At 46.3% G+C, this 26,628-nt stretch overlaps 1 protein-coding gene across 4 annotated transcripts in view; it reads right to left on the minus strand.

Moving 5' to 3' along the window:
* ESRP2 (epithelial splicing regulatory protein 2) overlaps positions 1-18,706 on the minus strand; it is a 95,749-nt gene extending 77,043 nt beyond the window's left edge. For all 4 annotated transcript variants that reach the window (XM_084812013.1, XM_084812014.1, XM_084812012.1 and 1 more), the window contains exons 1-3: positions 18,560-18,706; positions 18,110-18,265; positions 16,948-17,076 (exon numbers count right to left, since the gene is read on the minus strand). In XM_084812013.1, the coding sequence (XP_084668139.1) occupies positions 16,948-17,076; positions 18,110-18,247 (267 nt within the window). In that variant the 5' untranslated portion in view covers positions 18,248-18,265; positions 18,560-18,706. The remainder of the gene's footprint in view (positions 1-16,947; positions 17,077-18,109; positions 18,266-18,559) is intronic.
* Between the last annotated feature and the right edge of the window lie 7,922 nt (positions 18,707-26,628).

Consider the following 26,628-nt stretch of genomic DNA (forward strand, 5'->3'; position numbering starts at 1 on the left):
CATGAAACACAGAGGATTTTACACAGTCCGTACATCCCTAATCACAGGTCACATATTCAAAATGGCGGCTGCATGAGCCTTGCATGCCCCAGGGCTAATCATGGGTCAATTAACCCATGATAAGCCTCTGTGTCATGTGAACCAGCCCACTGACCCAATCATAAGTTTGCAGTCAATTGTCAAGTCAAGTCTGGCATCTTTCAGCCACCAGCACCCAGCAGAGCTGCCTCCTTGGTTAAATGTACCAGCACTAAAATTGAGGGCGCTATGATCCAAAATACCAACGTTGCTCTTACAAGTCCATTAACACATGATTATACTAAGTGGTATTAAAGCAGTTTGAATGTCCCTGTTTGATAAATTCTGAGGCTGGGGAGTGTGAGGTAGAAAAGGGAGGTTTTAGAAATACACTGAAGTATTTGTGGGACTAAAGGCCATGTTTTCCAAAGACATTTAAAGCAAAATTAAGAATTCAAAAATTCTACTTTCCACTTGTTGCCCAAGGGCGGGGAAGGCACATAGCTCAGCGGTAGTCCCAGGCTTTGCACACAGAAGGTCCCAGGTATCTCCAGTTAAAAGGGTTTGCCCAATACTCTGTACAGCTGCTGCCAATCAGAGTATAGAATACTAGGCTACATGGACCAATGGTCTGCCTCAATATAAAGAAGCTTGCTGTGTTCAGCTAAGACTGGAAGCCCTTTGGGGACAGAGAAGGATCCCTTCTTTGTTGTGATCAGACAGACTACACATCGATATTAATACACAGAGTTATTTCTACAGAGCCTTTAGCCCTTGATTAAGGGCTGATCCATGCATTCAGAAAAGCACTCCGCAAGCATGTCTAGCAACAAGGAGATGAAGTCGCATGATTGAGTATTTTGCCAAAGACTCCCTGCCTGTGGAAAGCTAGCATGCCAAGGACTAGAAACTACTGCATATGGCAAGGAGCATCCGCTGGCAATTCAGGGAACAGAACCTGGTTGGGTCTTGTGGCTCAAGGGTGGAGCTAATAACCAAAAACAAAACAAAAGACATTCAAGTGAAGCAAAATATAGCCTGCTCTGTATTTTCTGGCCACCCACCCTGAAAACAAAATCCTTCACCTGGAGACCTGAGAAGGCAGCCCAAACCTTGAAACTTCACTTCCCACCTGGAGACCAGGCAACCAATCTGCAGTCCTTGCAGTCTATTAGAGAATGAAAACTGGGGATGTGCCAGAGGCCTGGCCCTGAGGTGCACCAGGCAGAAAAATGCTGCCCTGTTGGGCAAGCAAATGCAGGAAACATTTATACCAAAGCCAGGACAAGTCAAGAGGCTTCCAGCTGCTGGCATTCAAAAGTAGCTCACTCAATTCCATGCTTTCCAACATTTCACAGAGGAAAATAGGGACACTTTTGTACTTTCCACAGCCCAATTCACCTAAAAATACTTAACACAAGAAGAGCCATGCTGGCTCAGACCAAAGGCCTCTCTAATCCAGCATTCTGTTCACACAGTGGCCAACCAGATGCCCAGATGGGAAACCCACAAGCAGGACAGGCGTGCAGCAGCACCCTCCTGCCCACGTTCCCCATAGTGCCCCTGATACTGGAGGTAATACATAACCATCATGATGACTAGTAGCAATTCATGGCCTTCATGAATTTGTCCAATCCCCTTTTAAAGCCACCCAAATGGTGGCCATCACTACATTTTGTAGTAGCAAAGTCCATATGAGCAGTACATCCTTTGATCTGCCCTGAATCTCCCACCCATCAGCTTCATGGGATGGTCCCATTGGGTTCTAGTATTATGAGAGAGGGAGAAATATGTCTCCCTATCCACTTCCCCCACACCATGCATGATTTTGTACACCTCTGTCATGTCTCCCCTTACCCTCGGTTTTCCCAAGTTAAACAACCCCAGCTGTTGTAACCTTCTCTCATAGGGGAGATGCTCCAGGCCCTTGATCATTTGCACACCTTGATGACCCCTCCCCTTTCCACTATTGCAAACTGTGTTCGGAAAAGCTCATCTCTGCCTGACATGCTTAAAAGACTGCCAATGTTTTAACAAGCCGTTGCTGCTGTGCCTTTAAGTGTGGCTGGATCACCAGAGAGAATCATTATTACCTGCTAATCGCTGCAAGATCAGACGGCTATTAAGCACATAGTTACAAGGCCAATAGGAAAAGTTGGCAACCTTCTCTGTAGTTATTCATTTACTCGGAGATTGCATGCCACGCTGGCTTCTGAAGCAAGGCATGTGTTAGCAAACTAACCATAGAAGTTTCCTTTGTCCTGCCAGTTTACTAACACAGTGAGAGGAAAGATATCAGTGCATCCTAACATTTAAAGCAACAACAGTATGTTCACAAAGTTGCAGACAGTGGCTAACAACCCATACCATGGCTTGTTGTTGAAATGTGTTATGTTGTGTGAACCAAACCATGGTTTGTTAACGGAAAACCCACGAAAACCTGTGGTTTGTTGTTGGGTTGTGAACTGTGGGTTGTTCATAGGGCATTTCTACACCAGCCAAAAATCCTGCATTTAAAACAAGGCTTTTTGCTTCCATTTTAAATGCAGGATCACCACTTTTACATGCGCTTCCTCCCCCGCTCTCCCCGTATCTGAGTCTTCCATTATCTTTCATTGATCTCGCTCCTCTTCTTGCCACTTTAACTCTTTTCACGGAGGAAACTGAAGCGGAACAGAGCGGGGTAATTTGATAGCTCATTATCTGCGATCTATTTAAAAATGGAACAAAGGGCATTTAGTGCAGGAGGGTCACGGCAGGGCCATGGCATCATGTTAAGAGTCCGCAAACTTCCGTGAAGGAGCAAGCTCAGTTGCAGGATAAAAGTTCCGTGAGATGAAGGCCATAGTTAACAAACGATCGTTTGTTAGTGCAGCTGGATTCACACAACACAACAACCCACAGCCCACGCTCAACTTTGAGTATGGGTTGTTGTGCTGTGTGAACCCAGTCAGTGATTTATCAGGGATAGGGACCAGAAAACAATGGCAGAGGAAAGGCGTGTAAGCCTCCACCTCAGTCCAAGAGATGCCCTACTTGCACCCTGGAATTCCTAACAGCAACCATGAGAATGGTTGAGTTGATGTCCTTTCAGCATCAAGTGCAGAATGGCCACTTACATGTCATTCAATACAAAACAAGACACAGGTTTGCATGAAATATACATATGCTAATTTATATGTATAGATGCAAAGACATCATCATTTAATACACCATGATACACCATACAACCCTAGAGGCGAAGACTGTGACCAGGAGATCCATGCACCTATTCAGTCTGTAGTCCAGGTGCTGATAACTCTTGATGGGCAGCCTCAAGGGCTCTGCCTGCTCTCCCCCATTATGGTCCTTTATCTTTAAGCCAGACTTGGACTGGATTACCCTTCACATAGAGAACACCTTCAAATAGAGGACCATCCCCTGTAAAGTAGGACACTGGCTACCCCTAATCAAGCATCGACGTGTTTTTTTTTTTAGTGAAAATTCACCGGTGAGAACTCAGCCCTTCAGCCCATTCAAGGTCGAAACTACTGGCCCAGAAGAATATCTCAGTCAAAGCTACTTGGTAGCACTGCTGATGAAACCAACATGAAGGAATATAGGGAAGCAGGGGGAAGAAATTGCAGAGTTAAATATTTGTTGTTGTTCAGTCGTGTCCGACTCTTTGTGACCCCATGGACCATAGCACACCAGGCCTTCCTCTCCTCTGCTCTCTCCCGGAGTGTGCTCAAGTCCATATTCATTGCATCAGTGATGCTAACTAGCCACTTCTTCCTCTGCCGTCCACTTCTCCTTTTGCCTTCAATCTTTCCCAGCATCAGGGTCTTTTCCGGGGAGTTTTCTCTTTGCATTAGGTAGCCAAAATATTTGAGCTTCAGCTTCAGTATCTGTCCTTCCAATGAGCACTCAGGGTTGTTTTCCTTTAGGATTGACTGATTTGACCTCCTTGCAGTCCAGGGGACTCATAGGAGTCTTCTCCAGTACCACAGTTCGAAAGCATCAATTCTTCGATGCTCAGCCTTCCTTATCGTCCAGCTCTCACAGCCGTACGTTGCTACTGGGAAAACCATAGCCTTGATTATACGGACCTTTGTTGGCAAGGTGATGTCTCTGCTTCTTACTATGCTGTCTAGGTTTGCCATAGTTTTCCTCCCAAGGAGCAAGCGTCTTTTGATTTCATGGCTACAATCACCGTCTGCGGTGATCTTGGAGCCCAAGAAAATAAAATCTGTCACTGCTTCCATTTCTTCCCCTTCCATATGCCAGGAAGTGATGGGGCCAGATGCCCTGATCTTAGTTTTTTTAATGTTGAGTTTCAAACCAGCTTTTGCACTCTCCACTTTCACCCTCAACAAGAGGCTCTTTAGATCCTCTTCGCTTTCTGCCATTAGGGTGGTATCGTCTGCGTATCTGAGGTTGTTGATAATTCTCCCGGCGATCTTAATTCCAAGCTGTGATTTATCCAACCCGGTGTTTCTCATGATGTACTCTGCATATAAATTAAATAAGCAGGGCGACAATATACAGCCTTGTTGTACTCCTTTCCCAATTTTGAACCAATCGGTTGTTCCATGTCCGGTTCTTACTGTTGTTTCTTGGCCCTCGTACAGGTTTCTCAGGAGACAGGTAAGGTGGTCTGGTACTCCCATCTCTTTCAGAATTTGCCAGTTTGTTGTGATCCACACAATCAAAGGCTTTAGGGTAGTCAATGAAGCAGAAATAGACGTTTTTCTGGAATTCTCTTGCTTTCTCCATGATCCAGCGAATGTTGGCGATTTGATCTCTAGTTCCTCTGCCTCTTTGAAACCCAGCTTGTACTTCCGGTAGTTCTCGGTTCACATACTGCTGAAGCCTAGCTTGTAGGATTTTGAGCATAACCTTGCTGGCATGTAAGAAGGCCTTCTTGTCTCTCCTTGCTATTCTCTGGAACTCTGCATTCAGTTGGATATATCTTCCCCTTTCTCCCTTGCTTTTCGCTTCTCTTCTTTCCTCAGCTACTTGTAAAGCCTCATCAGACAGCCACTTGGCTTTCTTGCATTACTTTTTCTTTGGGATGGATTTCGTTGCTGCCTCCTGAACAATGTTACGGACCTCCGTCCATAGTTCCTCAGGCACTCTGTCTATCAGGTCTAATCCCTTAAATCTATTCCTCACCTCCACTGTATATTCATAAGGGATATGATTTAGGTCATACCTGAATGGTTTCGTGGTTTTCCCTACGTTCTTCAATTTAAGCCGAAATTTTGCAATAAGAAGCTCATGATCTGAGCCACAGTCAGCTCCAGGTCTTGTTTTTACTTACTGTATAGAGCTTCTCCATCTTTGGCTGCAAAGGACATAATCTGATTTCGATATTGACCATCTGGTGATGTCCATGTGTAGAGTCGCCTCTTGTGCTGTTGGAAAAGAGTGCTTGCTATGATCAGCGTGTTCTCTTGGCAAAACTCTATTAGCTTTTGTCCTGCTTCATTTTGTACACCAAGGCCATGCTTGCCTGTTATCCCGGTGATTTCTTGACTTCCTACTTTAGCATTCCAATCCCCTATGATGAAGAGGACATCTTTTTTTGGTGTTAGTTCTAGAAGGTGTTGTAGGTCTTCATAGAAGCGATCAACTTCAGCTTCTTCAGCCTCAGTGGTTGGGGCATAGACTTGAATTACTGTGATGTTGAATGGTTTGCCTTGGATTTGTACTGAGATCATTCTATCATTTTTCAGATTGTACCCCAGTACTGCTTTTCCCACCCTTTTGTTGACTATGAGTGCTACTCCATTTCTTCTAAGAGATTCTTGCCCACAGTAGTAGATATAATGGTCACCTGAATTAAATTTGCCCATGCTTGTCCATTTTAGTTTGCTGATTCCCAAGATGTCAATGTTCAATCTTGCCATCTCATGTTTGACCACCTCCAGCTTACCTTGTTTCATTGATCTTACATTCCAGGTTCCTGAACAATATTGTTCTTTACAGCATCGGACTTTCTTTTCACCACCAGACACATCCACAGCTGAGTGTCCTTTCGGCTTTGGCCCAGCTGCTTCACTCTTTCTGGTGCTACTTGGAAATTCCCCCTGCTCTTCCCCAGTAGTATATTGGACACCTTCCGACCCGAGGGGCTCATCTTCCGGCGTCATATCTTTTAGCCTTGTGATATGTTCCACTCCAGAATACTGGAGTGAGTTGCCATTTCCTAATAAATCAGCCGTTTACTTCTTAAAGGGTGATGCAGGTCCCAGACCTCCATACACCATGGAGGAGCTGCTAAATAGCATTCTCGACTTGTCCACACCAAATCAGTTTTTCAAATCAGAGGGAAAGGAATCCAGTTGAATCAGTATTCCTGCTCCACTATTTCTGACCATGTCAGAAGCAGAAGGGGCAAGAAACAAAGGCAGAACGGACAACTCTTGCACTGGGATAGAAACACTCCCTCCCACCAAACAATTATCACAATAACCTACTTGCTCCTTTTTTGCCCCCAAGTGCAATAAAATAAAAATTGTTTCCAAGGCCATTGAGAAGACAGAAAGGAACACGCCCTCCCCATCAGACTAGGGGGAGAGGAGGAAAAGGCTGCAGAACAGGTTTCTCTTGAAAAAAAATTGCAACCTGTTAATCAGGCTGCAGGAATCTCATGGCTATACTAGCTCTTGTCCTTTTTTACTTGTCTAACTGTTCAAAACATCCAGTCCATTTTCTGCTGACTAGGCCAGTGTTAGGGAAGGCGTTGTTTCTTTTCTTTAGTTACTAACTACACATGCCTGTACTAATCTGCAGGACCAGACATGAACCCACTGAGGTCAACCAAGCCTCTGCTCTTTTGGTTTTCCTAAATCATCCATTAATGCAGGGCACCATTGTGCTTACACCCATAAGGCTTCACCACTATATAGCCCAGTATTCCCTGCTCTTTGTTCCCTCCCCCTTTAACCCCAAAACCAGGCTTTCAACCAATTAAACAACACGAGTTTGTTAAATCATCTGCCTTCTAGCCAGTTATGTTCACACTTTATGAAAACCTCACTGTCAAAGCATTCAGGGAATATCAAAGGAAACATGATGTACCTTATAATTTAAATAGGAAGGAAAGTCATCCGCCTGTCATTCTCTACCACACCAGAACCAAAACTGCTAGGGCAGGGGTGGCCAACTTCAGGAAGTGCATTTTCAACCTCCAGATCCTCCCCCCCCCAGAATGTGCTTCAGTTCATGGGGTGTCATGCAGTCCTTGGGGCACCCTCCCCCCAAAGGTTTTTTTTGTTTGTTTTAACTGTAACAATGGTTGGTTTGCCACTGAAATTTGCTACGCCACAGTGCATTGCAAGGGTTACATTTAGCTTGTTGGCAAGCTAATTCAACCCTTTGGGCAGTCCGTAGCAGCAACAGAGCACCAGAAGGGCCACATTTAGCTTGCAAACAAGCTAAATCTGCCCCCTATTAGCACTCTGTAGCACTACAGATGGCATTTTATATATATTTAAATTGGACATGTGGCAGGGGGAGCCACATGCAGCCTGTGTGTTGCCCACCCCTGTGCTAGGAACTCCATGAAAGAAAAGAAGCATACCGTCTCTGCGTGATTATTTTCCTCATTCCCACAATATGCATATGCAAACCTGCGATAAACAATAGTAAAAACTTGAAAGCCTCATTGTCACCTCATTCACTTGCCTGAGCAAGGAGAGCCCGTCAATTACCCGGGCACACTAGCAGATGACCCTACTGCTTCACTCCTCCAAACTAGTTCAAAACGTAAGAACATCAGAAGAGCCCTGCTGGATCAGACCAAGGGCCCATGCAGTCTAGCATTCCATTCACACAGTGGCCAACCAGCTGTTGACCAGGAAACCAGTAGCAGGACATGAATGCAACAGCACCTTCCTACCCATGTTCCCCAGCAACTGGTGTCCATAGGCATACCGCCTCTGGTACTGGAGATAGTGCATAGGCCTCAAGCCTAGTACCCACTGATAGCCTTCTCCAGGAATTTATCTAACCCCCTATGAAAGCCATCCGGTTTTTCTGAAGTCATTCCTGGTGAGGGTGCAGAGAAGTCTCCATTACAACTGCCAAGCTGTCCTCACAGAACTATGGCTCTCTGGGAAAAAGGAGTGACTGCTATGCCTGTGATGCAGGAATTACATCCAAAATGCACTGCCATACACAGTGCAGCTTAGAGCACAAACATGGATTAGCACCCTCAGGTTTCAGCCATAAAGAAAGGGGGAATGCTCACCCAACAAAGAGCATAAAATGGTGCATGCGTGTTGCTTCTCATTATTCACATCAGAAGCAGTATTCAGTAGGTACCTGCAAGAGCTGAGCTACTATCACATAGCCTTGGATGCATGGCATGCAAAAACACATTACTCAACAACAATGAATAACCGAATAGTACCAAGATATCCTCATAACAGATGGAAGAGATGATGACGATGAGAATGATGAGAATACCCACCACCACCACCACGAGGAAGGAAAATGTATTAGTCCTTGAGGGTAAGATCTATCTATCTATCTTTCTGCTTGTGAAACTCTGCAAAAGAAACTTTTGCAACAAATGAGGAAGAAAGGGCAAAGAAAACCCAGAATACCATCCAGGTTTCACAGTGTCCTCACACACTTCTTGCTATCTGAGGTCCTTTGACATGGCAGGGGCTGGATGGGAAGAGATAAGGAAGGTGTAGAATATTCCCCCCAGGAGATCAGCCTATTCTTCCAGGTAGCTTTTAAGTCAGATGGAGAGACAGACAATTACATATCCCTGGCAAATGGCCTGCAACCGGCAGAGCTCTTGCTGCCCTATGTCACAGGCCTTATGGTGTGCAGCTATATAAGCCATTGTCCTTGTGAACTTAACCAAATACTTAAATCCGTACTGAACATGCATGTGTTTTTTCAGTTATGTGAAATTCCCTTTGATCTTCAAGGACTCTATTTTTTTTTTTTTTTAAAGATAACAAAGCTAGCCCTGCAATCCACTGGTTTACTCAGGAATAAGTAAAGAGAACTAGCATTCTAAGAAAAGTTTGAGTTGGTGTAAAGAATCCTAAATGTCACTGCAAACACACTGTACACATGTTACATTTGTGTGCAGTTGAGGTGTATATTGGAGGGAGTGGGAAAGAGAAGAGCGGGATCCTGGTAATGCCCATGCATACATTACACATTCAGGGCAATGTATGCACATCATGAGCATACATGAGAGCCAGTGTAGTGGTGAGAGTGACAGACTGGGAGCCAGGAGATCCGGGTTCTAGTCCCCACTTGGCCATGGAAGCTCACTGGGTGACTCTGGGCCAATCACAGACTCTCAGCCCAACCTACCTCACAGGGTTGTTGTTGTGAGGATAAAATGGAGAGGAGGATAACGTAAACCACCTTGGGTTCCTTGCAAGAGGAAAAAAAGGCAGGATATAAATGCAATAAATAATAAATAAATAATAAATAAATAATAAATTATTATTAATAAATAATAAATAAATAAACGTGTATACAAAACTGCTACCTGTGTAGGTTTCAGCCATGTGAAGGGGACTCCTGCAAAATCTCTGAACGCATACCAGCTCTGGGCATACGTTAAGCCGAATGCACATGGCTGCAGATATGACCCCATTTCCACTCTCCATATAGGAATTAATTATGACATGTGTACAGTGCTAATGAATTGTCCTGGATAAGGGCATTGGGCAAAGGGTTGGACTCGATGGTCTTGTAGGCCCCTTCCAACCCTACTATTCTGCCCTACTACACAAAATCTGTAAACTTAGTACATAGGGACTGCTCCCTCCTGGCTCGGAGAGGGTGTTGTTTTACACAAGAAGCTCCAGTTAAAAGGAACTGGTAATGCCACTACAGCATTTATGTTTCTGGAAGAGCCCATCTACCTTCTGCATGCACATATTTGATAGGCATGTCCACATGCATAATTTGGCTTTCCTGGCCCTTGTGGGAAGATTTCGGCAGACTAGCGGCCAGTTGTGACCAGCTTCAACTCTACTACTATGGCTTCAACATTGTCTGATGGCTTGGCTGTACTGAAAGTCATGGGGGGTTGTGTGTGCACATCTCATACTGCAACAAGGTTACAGTGCGACACAAAAATCCCTTTTGCTTAAAAAAGGGGGTCTGGCTGTCCTGAGTGCATGTGTAAATGCATGCGCATGAATGCTAAAGAACCATGCAATGGCACACCCCACCCTTTCACATACTGCAGCAGCCGAGGTCCATTTCAAACTGATAACGCACACATATATTGTCCCCTGTAATCTGTTTTTGTAGAATCCCTTTAACAGAAACACACACCCTCCCGGCTTTCAGTCAGCGGAAGACCAGCAATCTCTGAGAAAATGAATTCTGCATACAGGAGGAGGAGCAGAGCATTCGACAACATGTAATAGCAAGTGGGAGTGTAATGCTGAAGCAGCAATCTTTGGTATGAGAATTGGAATGTTAGAAAAGCATCCCTCATTTCACCTGCAAATTATTGTCATTATGGGGAGCCAGCTGGGCAGACATTACAGACTGTGCCAGTTTCGACCAGTTCCTGTCAGCTATGAATTCGTGTGAGCCGAAATGCACCACACGTCTGGACTACAGGGCTGAGCAGCGCCGAAACCATTCCCAGGGCCATCTCAAGATATTTTGGCACCCTAGCTGAGGCACAATTCTGGTATGGCCTCATGCTACCACTATTAGTTCCTGAACAGCATGAAATAGGTTCTTGGGGAAAGACACAAGCTGCCTGAAATATTGGTATCTTCTATTTTTAATTTATTTGTTTAACACGAGTGCCACTGTACTGTAAAGTGCTTTAAACATTTGTTTGGAGCACAGTATATGCATCCTTTAAACCCTCAGGCCTTGCAACCTGTCCCTACCTCCGATTCCCATCCTGCACCGTGGGACCCACTTTCACTTTTTGTTTACATTGGAGTGGGAAGGGGGAATCCACACAGCAACACGAAGGCACTTCTCTGGACACACTGTTCCAGAAACAGCTCCCATTGCACAGAGAATCAAGTGACTTTAAGATCATGAGTCCAAAACAGTGGGGTAGGAATCCGCACAGCCATACAAAATTATGATAGCGATAGTGGCACCCTCAGAGCAGCAACACAGAAAAGCAGTCTTTGGAACCCAGCAGCAATCCATTGCAAAGAGAGACCCTGAGAGATAATAATGTTGTCAGAGCCCCAGATCCAAAATCCATCTCTTTCACTGAGCACTTTCACAGCTACCCCTCTCCATAACTCTGCAGAAATAACAGTGAGAAGCAGCACAGTACAAAAACCTAGCTTACACATCTCTGCTCATGAGTATGAAAAACTGGATTACTTATGAGTAATTGCCCAAGCAACAAACAGAAATAAAATAGCCCCCATCCCAAGGAGATGATTTTTTTAAAAGTATACAATATAGGAATGCAACATTCCTACCTGCTGGCTGTGGCTTTAGCTTTATTGCCATTTTGGGGGGCTGGGGGGCTGAGCAAGACCTTTCTCTGTCCTCCCCTCTAGCCCTGGCTGTGGGTTGGCCCTCCACCCATCCTGGTCAGTCAGTCCCCCCATAACGTGGCAGCAGGATGGGAACAAATAGGTTAAAGAATATTTTACAGAGGTTGTCAGAGCAAAGCTCCAGTGCACCCAACTCTGTACAAAATTGGGGGGGGGGAGTTGGGGAAAATAGTTATGAAAGGGAAAACATTTGTTCCCTTCCCCCTGCCCCAAAGTGTTTTGCCCCCTTAGCAACAATGGGAGCAGGTCTTGTAGACCTCTTCCAACCCTATGATGCTACTGGGTGCTATGGAGACAGAGCTCCCCAAATCTCCCCCAGGCAGGCAGCAACAATGGCAAAGTAAGACTTGGCACTCAGTAAAGGAAAATGGCCTGCTGGCTAGTCCACACACCATTTTAAATCACAATATTTTCCCTAGTAGGAGAGTGGCAGTGAGCTGAACCAGTCAGGCGTCGCTTTGGGGACACACAGCCAATAAGGACCCTGAAGCAGCGAGGGGGCAGGTCTCTAAAAGCTCCAATGCCCTCATTGGCTGCACCCCCCCCCCAAAGGTGAGTGAGCTGATTGGTTCAGCTCTTTGCCTCTCTCGCTCGGGAAAATATGATTTAAAATGGCACACGGCTGCAGCCTGGCCTGGCCACCATTCCTGCCGCTTGCCTGAGGGTTATTCGGCACCCTAGGTGAAAACCCACTCGGCCCCTGTAGAAACGTCCCTGAGGGTCGCTTCGTTGAAGTAAATGGTCAGATCCTCAACCCTTCAATAAGCAGAGGGAGAAGGTGCCTCTCTCTGCCCCAAGTCCACAAAGAACCCATAAGGCAGGCTCAGGCTGCACCTACAGCTCAAAACTCTATTCCACCCAAAACGCCCTCCTTCCTTTGACCAAGACATTTCCACTCTACCTCGGAATGTTCCTCTTGCATGTGCTCCAGTAGCTACATCTAACTTGCCATTTGTGATAATAGGATACAATTTCATAGAACTGTTGAGCCTAATTATGGTGCGTCATTTAAAAAGAGAGAGAGAGAGAGCTGAAGAGCAAAGTGTACTTAACTAAACTGTTCCAGGTGTCTTGGACTGCAAGATATAGGACAAGATCTAACTTGCAGCCCTATAACGTTTGTCTCAGAGCTATTTCTAAACCACTGAAAAGTCACTTTGCAGACTTAACTGGTCTTGCATGAAATCTAACCAAGCGGGGGGAAAACACACCACAACTAATGGTTTCTTGTGCAGAAATACTTCATTTTTTCCCCAGAGCTGCTGTGCCCATAATTAACACTAAAAGATGATTCAATCCAGGGTGAAAGATTGAACACTGAGACGTGCTGCACACAGAGGCCGGTTACTGGGCTGGTCGCTGTCACCCCAAGTGGCAACACACTAACCTGTTTTACCGCCTAATCAAGTTTCTCCTGCAAACACACTCAGCGATTCAAATAAGATATGAAGAACCAGTTTCATGCATTCCACACAGCTATACTACTGTATTTTTCCATTTGACTTCAGTTTGCTCAGTCATTGCTAGAAAATAATAATAGGGAAAAAGTACAAGCAAAACACTTACGTCACATGTTACTAACACTGGACAAACTCTCTCCCAGTGTTAATAGCAATATACAGGAAGGATTGTACATCTGCTGCAGTTTTGTGGGAGCTCAGAAAGAAAAACAGAGTATTATATTGGCCACAGAATTCAGCTTCCTGAGAATCTAAGCTTTCATTTTTTAATAAAATAAATGAGGCAAGGTTCCAGCCCAGGGGTGGGCAACTTCTGGCTCTCTGGATGTTTTGGCCTACAACTCCCATGATCCCTCACTGTTGGCCATGCTGGCTAGGGCTGTTTGGAGCTGGAGGCCACAACATCTGGCGGACCACAAGTTACCCACTCCTGTTCTAGCCCCTATGGCTGTGAAGAAACTGAGTAAAGTTCCTAGATTTGCATCACATGGAATTGTATAATGTATATAGGTCACATAATTCTACATTTCTTGGTGCAGAATTTGTACTCCTGGCAGAATGTGTGTGTGTGTGCATGTGTATAGTGTGAGGGGTTTAATGCAGAACCTACAAAACACTAGATACACACAAGAGTTAGCCAATCCATGGCTCTTAAAGATGCTCAGAAATAGAAGATAATCAAGAGAGGGATTGTAAGAGGCCTACTGGATTTACCTTTCCCCATTCCCTCCTTAGCCCCAATTTGTGACTTCATTTAAGATCTGGAACCCGCCTTCACTGCCAAGGCTCAGCTGTGCGACTTGTGAAATATCAGCAAAGAAAAGACCTGCAGGATGCTTTCCCTTCACTATCAATTATCCACATTCAGGTACCACATCTCCTGGTTTCAGAGCTGAACAACGCAAAGGGAAGCACAGTCCCACCGATCCACATCAGACATTAAACACTGGGATTGATCAGGGACTCCAGAAGGAGAAAGAGGCAGTACAACAATCTGTGGGACCTTTAATCTGAGGGGCATTTGGGAATCACAGACTAGGTTTGGAGTCTTGTGATTCCCAAAGAATCACACGCCCAGAAGGAGTGGGAAAAGACAGTGGTTATGATATGGGAAGAAGAGGAAGCAATTGCACATAACTATACTATGAACATTTGTATTGGTCTGTGACCATAATAAACAATTCATTCATATTCTGATGGGTTTTCATGGTTGGGTATGTTGTCTTTTTAATCGACAGCTGAAAGGTGCTTTCACAGGCTGCCATGTCATTCAAATGCAGCCTGGACATTTCAAAACAAACAAAGCAAGCCCTGGCAGCAAAGGCTGAACGCCTGGGAGGGAGATAACTTCACGGGCTGTATGAAATACAATGGATAGGGCAGAGGTACAAAGTATACAACTGTGTGGCTTGGGGGGTCCCCCCAAGATGGCCTGCGGCCCATCCCCCGCAGCCAATCTCCATGCAATGCAATCATTTTGAGGGCCAAAACGCCCTGAGCAGGCCAACGGTCCCATGGGCATTTCCTGGGCGGGGGACCGGCCTCCTCCACCTCCTTTGAGCTTAACACCCTCCTTCAGGCTAAAGGTATTTGTTTTAGATGTGGGATTTGAACACCAAACTCCCATATCGCTCAGCTCCCTGAGTAGCTTTGAACATGTCACTGCCTCTCCCTCACAACCTAGCCTTCCTTTGTAGGGTTCTTTTGCGGATAAAAGTAAATAAGCATGGATCGAGGGACTTTATGTATAAGTGAGATGTAGGGCAACTCAAGGCCGCTTCACATTTGATATTCTGCACTCAGGAACAAAGATATTTTTTTTTAAAATTACATGTTTAGCCTACTCTTCCCTCTCAGGAGTTTAGGGGAACATGTACAACTCCCCCCAACCAACACTTTTACCCTCACGGTGACCAGATAAGGTGGCCTAGTCCAAGAGAGAGTGGGCCAAGGTCACTTGGCAGTGGTGGAACAACCATTTTGACCTGGATCACTCATGGCGGGGACACTTTATCCCCCTACACCACACTGGTTCTGACTAAGTTGTGCAGGGCACATTCATGCACTGCTTAGACAAAAATCCACTTACAATTCTGCCTCCTCTCCCATCTGCCTTTTTTTGGACAAGCGGCACTGGGGAGACCCCTTAAGAGACTAGACTTTCTAGCTTCAGTTTCCAGCTGTTTTCCCCTCACTCATTCCTTTAAGGCAGGGCAACTTGTTCCACCTGGATGTTTGGGCCTACAACTCCCATCAGCCCTAGCCAGCAGAGCCAGTGGTGATGTGTGATGGGAACTGTAGGCCCAAACATTTGGAGGGCCACAACATGCCCACCCCTGCCTTAAGGCAAACCGTCAATCCAGCTTGTTCTCCAGTTTGTACACATTCATAGCCTGTTGAGAGACTACAGGACCACTGATTAATTTCTCTTTAGAACATTCAGAAGACAAGATTTTGTAATTCACAGTTTCACCTGAACCCCATCAGTGGTGCCCGATACCCTGTGAAGGGCAGGTGCTTGTAATGACAGCCCCCACAGCCAAGCCCCAAAGGAGGCCAAAAATGCAGGCAGCTGTGCTGATCCATATCATCAAACCAGTTCAAGCACTTTTCATTATTGGTTTATTATTATTATTATTTATTTATTGCATTAATATCCCGCCTTTTTTCCTCTTGCAAGGAACCCAAGGCGGCTTACACTGTCCTCCTCCTCTCCATTTTATCCTCACAACAACCCTGTGAAGTAGGTTGGGCTGAGAATCTGTGACTGGGCTAAAGTCACCCAGTGAGCTTCCATGGCCAAGAGGGACTAGAACCTGGATCTCCCAGCTCCCAGTCCAACAATCTCACCACTGCACCACACTGGCTCCCTTTTCATCTCCATCAGGAGCAGGTCTTTTGTAAAGCAAATGGGTCATAATGGCCCGTTCAAGACCAGGCTATCCCCAAACACTTTGCATTACAACTAGGAAAAAATATATTATTGTTGTTTCCCCACCCCCCAAACTACTGTGAGAATTTCAGCTAAAATCAGAGGGAACAGGGCATTCTGAGGGGTGGGGGTGGCAGAGGACCTCAGCCTGCCTCCGAATAAAATAGCTGCGTCCCTGTGAGCCCTGTCTCCACTTCACCACTGACGGCCACATTTTTTTGCAATTTTCTCTTTGGCAGGTGGAGGGAAGGCACTCAAGGCTCTGTTCCATCACTTACTGCAGAAATAAACCCGTATCTTTCTACTGCCATGCACAGACTACAACAATAGCAAAATTCCATCAGGGGCAAAGCCATTCCCGCAACAGTACAAGGTCCTTTTAGAAGTCACTATCTCTAAAATACACTACTGGGCTTTGAGAAAGACCCATCAGAGGCCTATCACAACATCTGAGAGCTTCAAAGACACCAATTTCCCACACAACTCACCCATGTATGAGCTCTCAGGGTGACTGCACACATGTGGGTTTTACTGGATGAGCGTAACATTGAGCAATGGGCTGTATGTCTGAATGGGCCATTGCACACTAGATAACCACAATCAGAATTATACATAGTATATCTGAGATTTCAAAGTGCTTCACATATTATCTTAGTAATCCTTACAATGCGGGGAGGGAGACTGTGGCCATGGAGTGAGTTGACGGCAGATGTGAGATTTCAACAATATCCTTCCTGGGTCATAGTAGCTCACGCTGTTGGTTACTAACTGCACCAGCTCTTGGTACGTGTCAGCATCTAGCTACAAGTCACTGAAGGCAGTAGACGGAAATGCGCATACATGGGGCAGTTCACCACAGCACGCCTCTCTGTAGGACAACACCCCCTCCCCACACTTGTGATATTGCCGCCATGAAACTGGTTTCCCCAATGATTTCAAAGTGAAAGTCGAAAGCAAGTCTATTTGCCCGATTGCATCAGTTGGAATCCTGCTCCCTCCATTAACCCTCTGTTGTCCTCACCTGTTGGAGGACTCGATCCAGTGGCTCAGCTTTGCTCAGGCCTTCAGGAGTTAAACCTGTCACTTCTCGACATTGGTCACTCAGCTCCAAGTTGTCGGCCTTCACCAAACATTTGTGCAGTGTCCCTACCTGAAAATATTTAATAAAGTGGGAAGAGGGCAATGGAGGGGAGCGGGGGGGGGGGGAAGAGGGAGAAAAAGTAAAACAAAACTGGAAAAGGATGGGGTATACGTACACAGGTGTGCTTTAAGAGAAAGTTAAAACACAATGATTTGCACCAACTATTGAAGTTTTAGGGAATGCACAGCAGAGCTCGTGCAACAGGATGCATTTGTCAATTTCACAAAATTCAAGCTCTTCTTCCATTCCTCGTGGCTGCAGGAGCCACCCCCTCCCCTCCCCTCCCCTCCCCTGCGAGACAGACTTGGCTGCAATTCTTAAATAATCCTGATGAGAAAAGTTCTGTTTATCCCATCAAAACTGCCTGGTTTTCATGGGGAGATCAAATCGCCCTGCAGCGGTTCATTAAGGGCCTTGGCTACAATGACAACAGGGCAGATTTTTCTTTTTTCTTTTTTAAGTCAATAATGTTCAATTCATGGCGGGGGTGGGGAGGAAAGCAGAATCTGGGATTTGACCAAGTTGGTCCCCCCTCCCCAGGTCCAATTCCCATTTAAAGCGATAGGTCCCAGAAGCAACATGCAGGCCTGAATTAAAACAAACAAAAAAATATACACCAAATCTCCCAAATGAGGAAAAAAGCTCAACTTCTTAGGAGAAGCAAAAGCTTTGGCATTTAGAGCCTAACAGATAACATGTTTGCAGAGGAGGGGAGAATAATGTTTTTGTAATCTAGATTTCCTTCTCCCTTCGTCAATTTCAAGAACAATTTTGAAGCTAACAAATTCCCCCCAATTCTTGGGGCGGGGGGAGAGACAAGTAATTCTAGTCAAACTACTAGTTTCTTCCCCCACCCCCGCAAGATTTTTGTTGTTGCTTTTTTTTTTTTTTTTAGAGAAGGGGGAAATTTAGTCCAATCGTGTACATGTTTATTCAGACACTGAGCTGGGGGGGGGGGTTACTCTCAAGTAAGCGCGGACAAGGCTGCATTTGCTTTTTGCAGGTCACCCGACTTTTGTATCAAGAGTTTGGGAAGCCATACCTTCTTGCTGTGTAGATCCACAACTTGCCACACCAAGAGAATTAGTTCCCTCTCATCGGAACCCAGCTTAGCCCCATATGCACCAGCTGTTGCCCCAAACAAGACCACCAAAGAGTCACTGTGCGAAGAAGCCGTCATGACCACAGGGGGAAACAGCTACAATCAAAAGCAGAGGTCAAAAAGAAAACGGAAAAAGGGACAAAAAATAATAAAATAAGGGGGAGAAAAAGAGAGAGAGAGAGAGAGAAGTATAAAACAAGCCAAACACAAAACCCCACAAATAAAAGGGTCACCCCCTTCCTCCAAGTGATTAAAGTGGAGATAAAAGGACAAATATCAGAAGAGCCAGAACTCTGGGGAAGGGGTGGATAGGGAGAAGGTAACTAAGACCAAAACAATAAATAATAAGGAAAATATTTATGTTCATATGGGGGGGAGTTGCAGTTGTACCTGGTTTGGGGTGATCTCTTTCTCCCTAGGTCTGATTGGGAGATGAAATTAACAAGCGGTCGGTTTCTCTCCCTCTGACATCATGGCAGGAACCTAGCCTTGATTTAAAAAAAACTCCTCTTTTTTCCTCTCCTTCCTAAGTTACCTGCCCATGAGTGAGATCACGTGACCCTAGTCAATCTCCCAAAGGGGCGAAGCTATTGGGCCTTTTGGGAAAGGTAGAGGAGGGACCTAGAGAGAAATCAACGCCTGGTTGAGCCTACCTGATTGAGGTGTGTGTGTTTTTTGAGAGGGAGAGAGAGAGAGAGAGAGAGAGAGATCAGCAGGGAAACTCCCTTTCTCCTCCTCCTCAGTTTTAATTCCAACTCCAGGAAGTGCCTTAACCTGCTTTCAGGGTTTTTTCCCCCTTCTTATTCTCCCCAGGCGCCTTTTATCAGCATGCGGAATGCAACGTTCTGCTACAACAATTCTTTTCTATGGGCAGAACACGGGCCCTCCCCGGATATTAGACTGCCATTCCAAATATCTTGTGTTCTCCCCTCTCACTTTTTACCTGGCCGTTTTGGTCACCTGCAGACAGAACCTGTTATTTGGAATCCTTTGATTGTTTAAAGCTGCCACCCTGCAGCCCAATCTAGAGCAGAGTGAAACCAACAGCGCAGCCTTCGCTAATCTGATGCCTTCCAGATGTGTTGCATTACAGGTCCCACTATCCCCCAGCCAGCCAGGTTGGGTAGGGGATGCTGGGAGTTGTAGTCCAACACATCCGGAAGCCACCAGGGTCGGGGAGAACTACGGTAGGAAGTAACCCCCCCGCCCCTCCCCCCATTGCTCCTGTAAGTAGACATCACCCAGAGGGTTGAGTTATAAAGCTCTAAAATCTTATGCCCATTTGCAGTCTGCTCCTATGCAGGGTTACTCAGTAGCCAGTCCCAGCACATTCAGTGGGACTGGCTACCCCAGTCAGGTAAGTGTGACCAGGATTGGAGCCTACACTGGAAGCAAGCCCAGATGAAATGGAACTTTAATTCCTGAAGTAAGGCGGTGGTACCTTTGAGTGTGCTGGGTTGAGAGGTAGCCCCATTGACCTATGGGACTTAATTCAGAGTAAACCTGCTTACGGTGGTGTTCCACGAACATGCAGAATGCTGCTGCTGCTGCTACTGGGAATTATTGCCACAGCAAGGTATATGCAGAACTGCAGTCTTTATATTCTCACCTGTGCAGATGTTTTTTTTAAAAACAACTTTTGGTAGTATCAATTGGCCAGGGAAAACAAGCCCTCCAGACATACGGACTTCAGACTTTTCTCATGAACCGTTTTAAACGAGTATATCCCAAACTCTCTAGAGTGCTGCATACATTGATAGCACTGCATGTATATTTAAATATATCAGTACTGAAAATAATTGAATAGTCACTATAAAAAGAGCTGTTCCATGGTTCCTCCACCATTACCGTGAAACACATGAACTTCAGCATTCATAAAATATTTACGGCAGACTGTTGCCTCTACCCCCATTTTAACAGCACCAAGACAGGCAAAAATGTAGTAGCTGAGGTTTTCCCCATCTCTTCATTTCCATGTCAGGGAAAGCTTCACCTGCTGGATTTCTGCCTGACAGGGTGCTGTTAAAGGTGCAGCAGCACTCTTATGTATTGGGTGAGAGGTGAGTGTGGCCCACATCTCTCCCTTCCTACAAACCCCTGCTCAAAACCCACCTTTGGCTTTATTCCCTTACTCCTCATTCCAGTAACCAAAGTTTAGGTGCATGAAAGAACATATGGCCTCTTGCCTCCAACCTGGTGTGTTGTTAGGCACTTAAATGATTCCAGGCCCAGGCCCATAGGACACAAATCTGCATAAAATTTGCATATATTGATTCCTATCTACGTATGTAAATGCAGAGATAATGGCTAGGTTTTATTCAAATTTCACAAGAGGCAATTCATTTCTCATCCAAATCATCTCAAATAAAACAAATTTTTCAATTAATTTGCACCCTGCCCCAGATCATCACAAACCAATGGAAAATGTTCCCCCACCCCACGAAGAGAGAGGGGTTTGGGGTGGGTGGGGTGGGGTGGGGTGGGGAGTAACACTTCCCTTCCCCTTGGAAATTGTCCCCTCCAAGGCAAATAAACTAAGGGGGAAAATCCCTTCCATTGGAACCAGTGGAGACTCGGGGTCCTGGGAAATAGATTCAAGGCCAGGGCTCCATGGGTTAGACGTCACAGTGCCCTTGCTTCCCTCCCTCTGCTCCCCATGCCATGCCATGCCATCCCATCTTCTTCCTCTGCTGTATTCCCTACTTTGGGCAGGAGGTGAAGGTGGCTCTGGATGTGGTTGCACTCCCCCTAAAAGACCAAGTCTGTCGCTTAGGGGCATCCTCCAATTGGCACTGCCTATGGATGTACAGGTGGTGGCTGTGTCTGGGAGTGCCTTTTATCAGCTTGGTTTGGTTCACCAGCTGTCACGCTATCTAGAGAGAGCAGGCTTTGCTACAGTTAAATGCCCGGGTTGCAGTCAGACTAGATTATTGTGGTACCCTTTATGTGGGGCTGCTTTTACAGATGGTTCAGAAGCTCAGGGCCGGCCCTACCATTAGGCAGAGTGAGGTAGCTGCCTCAGACAGCACATGCTGGCAGGTGGGGCGCAGCGCTGAAGTGTTGGAGGACAGCTGTGTGCTCCACATGACCTGTTTTGCATCTTCTAAGATAGCCTGCTGAGCTCAGGTATGGTGGAGGATGCTGTCCCATTGCCGGTATCGGAGTAAGATTCAACTACCAGTCCAGTCAGCTTTTTTGGGTGGGATGGGAAAGGTGCCAACTTATCCTTCACCTCAGGTAGCAGAATGTCTTGGGCTGGCCCTGCAGAAGCTCCAACTGGTACGGAACACAGATGTTTGTGGGGGCCAAGCAAACGAATCGGACAACACTGGTTCTGTATCATTTACAGAATGATTGCAGATTGCTGGTGTGTTTCTGGACCCAAATTAGTGCTGGTGGTTATGTTTGAAGTGCTAAATAGTTTGGGGCCAAGTTATTTGAAGGACCAGGTGTATCCATAGGAACCTGCCCTAGGGCAGTCATAGAACACACTGCAAAAACAGGCAATGCTCCACCCCCACAAAAGAAGACAAAACAGGATGCAGGTTTGCATAACATTTGCATATGCTAATTTACAGGACTATAGAAGCACATTTTAAAATAATGACTCTAATTTAAATAGAAATTCAATGCATCTCACCATAGTATGAGCGGGTGACCCATGTGCTAGCAATTCAGCCGACTAACTGTTGATGCAGGAGGGGCCCTAGAGTAGCTGCCAGCAACCAAAGCCCTAGGCGAACCGTGCAATCAGTGCCCCCACCCCCAAACCCCAAGGGCAGGAAGGTTTCTGGTAAACTGGGAAACATTTTGCCCCTATTTTCCATTTTATGAAGAGGCAACACCCCTCCCCGCACAACTTTGGAAGCAGAAATATGATCATTTATAATAAAATGGGTCCAAAATGGTGTTTTGTGTGGGTTGTTTTTTTTAATTAGCACTGTATCAGCACAGAGGGCCCCCATCTATATGACACCACGTTGACCCCCCCCCCACCCCATCGCAGCTGCGCAGCAATACGGCTTCGAGTCGGCATGCCCTGCGATATGCTCACGATGTACTGTGCGCTTCCCTCACAGACTTGCTGTGCCCCCTTTTTTGTGTGTGGCCATTTTACTGAAATGCGCAGCTGTGCAGTCCTGTGAGTGGGGGGCGGGTGTGACATTTCAGTGGCTGTTATGTATTTGAGAGGCTCTGCTGTGTCTTTCCATCCCTTTTTAGGTACAAAGTGGGTGTTTTGTGCTCCTTCATTTCCGCACCATCAGTTTGACAGTTCCTCAGCCCGAGACTTCACAAGCGTGAGCACTACGTGCCTAGCCATTGCTCCAAAATGGTGGCCGGGGCGACGTTGGTCCTTTCCCAAGACCCCCCACCCCCGGCCCTTGAGTCCACAATCGTTGCGAAGATACGAAGCTGCAAAACTGTGCGAAAGTGTGATTAAATAGATTAAAACGCCCCTGTGTGCCTCTGCAAAACTGTGCAAAAGTGTGATTAAATAGATGAAAGCGCCCCGCTGTGCCTCTGTAACTGCACAGCTGCAAAGGGATGGGGGGAGTGAAGGGGTGTCACAGAGTGACGCAGGCGTTATGCATGCCTACAACATGCCCACGGCAAAATGCAAAGTCAGTTCGGGGAAGGAACAGATGGCCCGCAACTGTGGGGAAACCCATAACAAACCCCCCAAATTGCAGTTAAACTACTCCTTGGAACTCCGCATTTTCCAGGCGAAAACCACAGATGGCTGCGAAGTCCCGACTGTGTCATCTATCATGAGGGGCCTCGACTCGCCCCTGCCCTGGAGTAAAAGCCTGGTGTAGGCGGGGCTAGGGACTGATAAAAATCACAAAGGGGAGGGGTGCAGCCATCCCCTCTGCAAAGGAACAGAAGTCCCATCCACAGCGCCCCAGGGAGGTCCCTCGAAGAAGGATCCCAGTTGTGTCCTCGGGGTGACATGGCCAACAAGGCCAGCCCCTAGGCTCAGCCCTCTGAGGGCAAAAGCAGCAGCAGAAGCTATTCCACATCAACTGAAGGGGAAAAAAAGTCCCAAAGGTGGGCAGGCGGCCTGACTTAGCCCTACCGTCCCCACTCGGCTCCATGCACAGGCACAGGAATTGGAATAATGACATCTTCGCTTTTTTAAAATCATATTTTTCCCTCAGATTTGGTGCCTCACTTAACTTGGTGCCTTAGGCAGCCTCCGACTTTGCCTATACAGATGGGCTGCCCTTGTATTGATGTGCAGCTTCAAGGCCTCTGCTGCTCTCCCTTCTTCTGGTTCTTTCTCTTAAATGGGACTTGGACTGGGTAGCCTTTCAAACAGAGGATTGTCCTCTGTAAAGTAGGACACATGGCCACCTTAAGTCAGGCCTTCGCCTTAAGGTCAGCCTCTGAGGCCCTGCTCAGGTGCCTGCCACCAAATTCTATTAGCATCTAATGATGCAGTTGGGAGGGACTAGAGACAGGGAGAAACAACCCAGGGTTTTAGCCCATGCTTTGTTGCTGGTTTAAAATTCTGGGTTGTTTCTCCCCCAACAGCCCAAAGTTCCAGGTTCAGATGTCACCGGGGGAGGGGGGAGAAAGCAAAAGCAGATGAGAGGTTGGGATCCAGCTTGCTCGTTCCTGCATGCTGTAAAACAACCCACAGTTACCAATTGTTTTGATTGTCCAAACCAGGTCAGAGTGTTTTCGATGGTGTCTGTTTATGGAGTTCTCTCCCTAGCCAGGTATGGTCCAACTCTGTTGGTTTTTAAATAAGTCTTGAAGGCCTTTCAAGCTGCTCTTGATTACAATTTTAGTACTGTTTCTTTGTAGCTTCATATATCTATATCTAGCTAGTGTGTGTGCATGCGCGCGCATGAAGTGTTATCATCAGCTGCAAGTTTATGTAACACTTTACTCCACGCATCTGATGAATTGGACTCAAGTCTAGTCCACAAATGTTTATGCCGTAAGCCTTAAGGTGGCACAAGACTCTTGGAGGGTAATCCTATGCATGATGGCTGGGGAATGCTGGGAGCTGTAGGAACTTTTTCTGTCTAAACGTGCATAGGATTGCATCCGTAGTAGTTTTTGCTACAATGGAGCAAAAACAGTGATAACAACAAACCCTCTGGAAAATGTTTTGAAGTAGAGTTCTCGCCTTCTGCAATTAAAATCCTTTTTATAAGAACTCAGGAGGAGCCCAGACCAAAGGCTCATCCAGTCCAGCATACTGTTTCCCAGAGTGGCTAGCCAGATAGCTCTGAGAAGCCCACAAGGAGGACATGAGGGCAAGAGCTCTGAAAAAAACAAAGAAAAAAAGTGTTTAAAACTGCTATTTGTCCTAGGAGCAGTTGTGAGTGCGGTTGCATTTTTTTCTCTCACCCAACAGAGCTCCTGTGCTTTTAACAACTGCACAACAGAGCAGAAATTTAGCCAGTGATGCTTTGTTTTCCATGGGGATGGAGTGATAGGAAAGCTTCAATGGCTAACGTTTGTGAAAGGCACAGCTAATTCTTGCTGTGAATTATCACCCACCCCTCTCTCTGGCATGACCATTATGAGAGGTTATAGAGCAGAGGTAGACAGTGTAGACCCCTGGACACTTTCCTTGCTGCCTGCTAAAGTGTCCTACCCCTCTCCCCTAAAAATTAACACATTTTCTTACTGGCAGATGGGATTGCTGTGAAACAGCAATCCCTGTTTGGAGCTGAAAACTGTAGTTAAAAGGGGTTGTTTAGCATGTTGGTTCTCTGATCCCCACCTCTGCATTGTACTCAGTCTTTGGGGCAGGTTACTCTCTCCTTTGCCACACCTCCCATAGCAGCCATTTTATGTTGGTACCCAAGACCAAATGTGCCTACCGTCCAAAAAGCTGGCCTATTCCTGTTATAGAGGGAGGTCTCAAATAATAATGCTATGGGGGAATTATGCAAGATGCTGGCCAGAGTTCCATGGTAGAAGGCTAGGATAAAAAAATATAATAGCTAATATTCTTTTAGTAACATTCTTTAAACAAGAGATGTTCCAGGGAGGACTAACTGTATGTAATTACAGCCCAGAGTGAACTTGCTTGTTGGCGGAGCTGGCTTAAGCCATTTTCCTGTCTCCTCAAGTGAAGAACAAGATGGAGTCCCAACCCCCATTCTGCATACTGAAGCTGACTGGACTGGCAGTTGGTTCTTACTTGAGCACTAGTAACTGGACAGCATCCTCCATTGCAGGCCAGCTTAGGGAGCACAGGGTATGCTGGGTGGCACACCCAGCTCTGGCCTCCAACACTTTACCACCATTCCCTGCCCCTCAGCACTTTGCTGCTTGAGGCAGCTGCTTCACTCTGCCTAATGGTAGGGCTGGCCTTGCCTATTAGATAGGGGAGGAAAAATTGGGTCTCTCCATTTTCAGGAAAGCTGCCCTACCTGGTTTGGTTGTATTCCTGCCTCCTCAGGAGAAATGAATTTGCTTCCTATGTAAAGGGAGGGAAGTGTTTGCCTGGATTTTGAGAGGTCTTCACACAGGTGTTGCTTTTCCTGTGGAATGTTAAGTGGGTTTGATGAACGGCTGCAGCAGGTGCTTCATTAGCAGGTCCACCAAAGCGGGGAGGAGAGCACAGGTCATACTGGACAATGGGAGGGGTGTCAGCCATTTTGAGGGAGGAGAGGAAGGAGGCTGGGGCTCAAAACTGCCCTTAATGTAAGTGTGGTGCATGGTGCAGAAAAAGCGGCTAGGAAGATATTCTTCTCCCTCTCTCATTAGACTAGAACCCAGTGGGGTCATCCCATGAAGCTGAATGGTGGGAGATTCAGGACTGACAAAAGGAAGGACGTCTTCACACAGTGCATCGTGAAACTACAGAATTTGCTATGGGTGGCTTTAAAAGGGAATTAGGCAAATTCACTGATGGAGAATACGGCCATCAACGGCTACTAGCCTTGATGGCTGCTTGTTACCTCCAGTATCAGAGGTAGCATCCCTCTCAGCACCAGTCGCTGGGGAACTTTTGCACTCATGTCCTGCTCAGCTTCCCACAAGCAGCTGGTTAGCCACTGAATGAACACAATGCTGGACTAGAGATACCTATGGTCTGATTTAAGGTGGCTCATCTTATTCATTTTTTTATTTGATTTATTTATTACATTTTTCGACTGCCTAATAGCTGAGGCTCTCTGGGCAGTTCACAATTAAAACCATAAAGCGCAACTTAACAAGACATAATATAACACTTTTAGGGCACAATCCTATGCATGCTTAGACAGAGAAAAGGCCTATGTCAGGGTGGACACTGAGCCCATAGAATCCCAGAGTAGTTATGATTCTGAGGAGGAGCAGCTGCTCCTGGGAGAGGAGCGCACTCATCCTTCCTAGGGCCAACAGCTGACAGAGATTCCTCCCACCAGCATTCCTAGCATAGATAGCAGTCCCGGGACTGAGAGAGCGAGGGAAGCAGACTTGCTGGACGCGCGACGCTGACGCAGGGAGCG

Source organism: Heloderma suspectum, chromosome 8 (assembly GCF_057233095.1).
Source record: "Heloderma suspectum isolate Gila_16-S chromosome 8, 16-S_ref, whole genome shotgun sequence".
NCBI lineage: Eukaryota > Metazoa > Chordata > Lepidosauria > Squamata > Helodermatidae > Heloderma > Heloderma suspectum.